At 41.1% G+C, this 3,762-nt stretch overlaps 1 protein-coding gene across 3 annotated transcripts; it reads left to right on the top strand.

Annotated features, from left to right (window-relative positions):
• The first annotated feature begins 402 nt into the window (after positions 1-402).
• Positions 403-3,742, top strand: LOC122131792 (AT-rich interactive domain-containing protein 3A-like). 3 transcript variants are annotated; one of them, XM_042706471.1, is made up of 2 exons: positions 403-705; positions 1,405-3,742. In XM_042706471.1, exons 1-2 carry the CDS (start codon positions 667-669, stop codon positions 2,098-2,100), a joined length of 735 nt encoding a protein of 244 aa, XP_042562405.1. In that variant the 5' UTR covers positions 403-666; the 3' UTR covers positions 2,101-3,742. The 3 variants fall into 3 exon arrangements, with proteins under 3 accessions (XP_042562405.1, XP_042562406.1, XP_042562404.1); XM_042706472.1 differs by having other exon boundaries at positions 406-705; positions 1,408-3,742; XM_042706470.1 differs by lacking the exon at positions 403-705 and adding an exon at positions 757-1,157.
• Positions 3,743-3,762: the final 20 nt, after the last annotated feature.

Below are 3,762 nucleotides of genomic sequence, written 5' to 3'. Positions count from 1 at the left end.
GACATTTAAGTTCTGCATTGTACTGTATATTTTGATAGTCCTTGCTTATTAGTCACTAAATTGCATTACATCCGTATTGCTTATTCTTTATAGGCTATTAAACAATTAAATCTTGTCTGCTTTGCGAAGTATATCTCTGCTTTTTCTCAGTAGACATAATCAGTAAACAACAGATAGAGGCGATTTGGTGGTCACGAGTTCATGTTTATTCGTTTTGATATCATATGCTTGGCAAGTTGTCGGATGAAAGTAATTATTGTGGACAGTGACAATTAATTAATGTAGCCAATTACAAATAACAGCACGTTCCTGACTAGCATTGAACCGTACGCATGTCGCTAAATCTCCAGATCTCCCGGTTGTTTAACTGTATTTCCTTCGTTGTCAGTAGACCCTGCCCTCCATATTTATCACTCTATTGACGTGTTGTTAGCAAATGGGAGCAGAAGGGCTGATCTCCAGCCTGAAGAGGTCATTCTGCCTACAGTTGCCACTTGTTGCCAAAACCTTCGGGGCTGGAAGGGCTCGCCAGCGTTTCATTTTTTTAAACGAATTATTTCCTCGCAGTCGACACGAATATCTCGATGTTGAAACAGGAATACATCCACATCTGACTTTTGAAAAGGGATACTTTTGAACAGTTGCTTTATATCTGACAGGACAAGCATGGTTGACAACACCAGCATAGCAACTAAATCTGCTTTGGTAAGCATCTGATTTCCCATTCTCACTGAGATTAACTTCATTGGAATGTTTCGATGGACTCGTTGCTGAAATCCTTCATGAAACTAACAGTTTGAATGGTTTAGCATTAGTTTCTGATGGTAGGCTATGTGATAGTATATTTTGTAACACCTGAAACAAGCATACTGTAACGCGCGTTGTTGACAACTATCTTTAACTCTAGAGCGTTTTCGATATGTCGGCAATCGGCTATTACACGAAACTGTAACCAAGAGCCCATTCAGCAGTAGGCTACAGGTTATTTTTAATCAACGTTAAACCAGTTAGGCTTATGTGTCATCAAGTGACATTTAGGCGCTCTTTTCACTTTGAAGTGCGAGATGGTTTTAGGACTCAAAACGTTATCGGAAGTATTAAGCAATCGAGTGTGTTGCCCAAGCACATTAATCGTAATGGATGCAATAGAGGCGGAGGTAGATTAGTGCGCAGACTTGAATAATGTCCTATGTAAATTGTGAATTGAAAGTGACATGTTAACCAGACTTTACTCGAAACTCAGGCTCACCTCACGAGTTATCAGTTAAGAACCAGCCAAGTTGCGTCTGTGACATATGCTTGCGTTTGATCCTATGGTCGCGTAATTTAATAGCCTAGTTGAAAAGATTTGCATCTGAAAAACGTTTGGTCATGGTCTAATCATTGTGTCATTTTGTATCCAAGCAGCAAGCCGTGTTCACATCGGCGAACAACCATCCTCTGCTGGTTCCATCCTCTACCACTCACAGTCACTTCTCCGGGTCGCAGTCACACAACCATCCGAGCGGCGGGATGAAGCTAGAGGCGGTCATGGAGAACCTTCAGCGGCAGCAGGCTGCCCGTCTGGCGCTGGAAGAGAAGCTTCGCCAAGCAGAAAAAGACAAAGACCTCAGGTCTATGATGGATTCACAAATTCAGCAGCAAGCGTTGGCTTTCCGTCACTATCAGGCAGCGGTGAGGGGTGCTTTCGCTGTCGGAGCGCCTATCTCGTCTCCGGGGGCAAGTTCTAGCGAACGGCAACCTGCACACCCCGACGCCCATAGGCTTCCTGAGAGACCCGACGATTCCGACGTTGAGGATGACCTAGAGGGTGATCGTGGCATGGAAGACGAAGACCGTGATCTTGAAGACGAAGATATTGATAACGAGGGATTCATGGACGATGATATAGAGAGACCTATGCCTCACTATCTCCCTCGCCACAGCATGCATTCTAATGCGGGACAATCTCCGAAGCACTCCGGCGCCAGAGTTCAGCCGTCATTCTCGGCCGCAAGGCAACCCGAGTCTCCCGGTGGAATGGCTCAGGCACAATCGCAGCACCATGAGTGGACTTATGAAGAGCAGTTCAAACAGGTAAGGCACTGTAGTTTGTCATAAACTCCCCAAAAGCACTCATTTAAAAAATCATGCTTGTTATTCTGCACTGGCCACTCGCTGTTTAAGTTTGTTTCAAAAGTTGTATACATTAAGTTCTGCATTCCTAAACCGCCAGTTTGAGAATGTGAGAGTTGAATTTGCATATAGGACCTACATTTGTCAAATGCTTTTCAGGTCATTGTTTTGTGTGCCACGTTTAAATGCTTTTTTTTTTTTGAGTGAAGACATTTCTCTTGGTGCAATGTGAAATATTAAGACAGCTTATGCAGCCAAAAGAATGGTCAGGAATTCAAACATTTATTCATGTGTACCTTAACATTACTCACAGCTAAATATGGACTGTTATATAAAGTTAGTTTAGAAATGAAAGAAGTTCCCCATTAAAATTTTTCTTTCTCTGTTCTGGCTCACACATGACATATTTAAATTACTGCTATCAGGAGAGAGTCTATATTTTGCCCTATTTACTGAAAAGCTATGATCACAATTGAAAGCCTGAACTTTGCTTACTATGTCAGTATAAAACAAGTATACAAAAACTTCGGGTGATCAATCGCTCTATAAGTCTATATGCATGTCAGTGTGATGTCATTTCTCCCTTATTTTATCTAATACTAAATGTCTTTGAGATCAATGCTACCAATAATAGTTGTATTAATTCAAGTTGTTTGTGTGTACATTCCATGACACAAGCCTTTGCATCAGCTGAGCCCTATAGCGAGTGAGCCTGAATGGACAGGTCATTTCTTATTTATGATCTATCACTTACAGACATTGCTGAATGTGATCTGTACTTCGGGGACTGCATTAGGCCCCACATTAATGTAACTTAAGGCAGAGAAACGCAGTCCAAATTAGGGTAATAACCTTGATTGAGGGCCAAGCAAATGGAAAAATTGAGTCATGAGATATTAATCGGTCAGGTGCTTCAGAAATGAGCAATCGCTCAGTGTGAAGAAAACAAGTCAACAGTGTTTGTCTGTTGTCTGTGTTTATATCTGTGTGGGAAATCTTTTTCTTTGTGTGTGTTATAACTGATAAAAGAACACTATACGTAGTAGGGAATTTGAAAACGTTCTGTCAAGATTTGAAAAGAGTATAATTTTTAAGTCAATTTCTTGAATTGCAGTGCTTAATATTAAAAGTAACCGAATGTAAAACACGATTGCATGCACTAACAGCAATTGCACACGTATTGTGAAAATGTTTATTCCTGCCATAGGGTCTCATTTCCAAATGCGTTGAAAATTGTCATGCTGTGGTATTCATATGTCACTGGTGTGGTATTGCTGAAGCATGTTTTTGAATTGCCATTCCTACAAATTGATTCAATGGACCCAAACACAATGAAAGGATGCCGGTGCCAGTTTGGCAGACAGGCTGGAGCCAGTATACGGCGTCTTTTCAAAGTTGCAAAAGAAAACCACATTTAAGGGCAATAAATGGCTCCTCTGAAATAAGAACAAGATGTGGCTTTGGAGGGATAACTAAGAGAAACTGGTCATTGCTTTTAAAGCTGAATGTTGGCATTAAGAACTGTTCAATTATCATAATATGACTACAAATCTTTAGTGATACAGCTGGCAAGCTGGTGACTTTGAAGCTTGTTCAGGGTTTCTACTGTGCAGTTTGTTCATTTGTTTCCCTGCTGTCCTATGCGAA

The sequence above is a fragment of the Clupea harengus genome, unplaced genomic scaffold (genome assembly GCF_900700415.2).
Source record: "Clupea harengus unplaced genomic scaffold, Ch_v2.0.2, whole genome shotgun sequence".
NCBI lineage: Eukaryota > Metazoa > Chordata > Actinopteri > Clupeiformes > Clupeidae > Clupea > Clupea harengus.
The sequence above is the reverse complement of the archived record's forward strand: the minus strand, read 5'-3'. Positions and strand labels throughout refer to the sequence as shown.

Bases quoted from the DNA above. Each gene is read 5' to 3' on its own strand.
- LOC122131792 (XM_042706470.1), top strand. From the start codon at position 1,065: ATGGTTTTAGGACTCAAAACGTTATCGGAAGTATTAAGCAATCGAGTG. The intron at 1,158-1,404 runs GTAGATTAGTGC...TTTGTATCCAAG, and splicing joins TGGATGCAATAGAGGCGGAG to CAGCAAGCCGTGTTCACATC.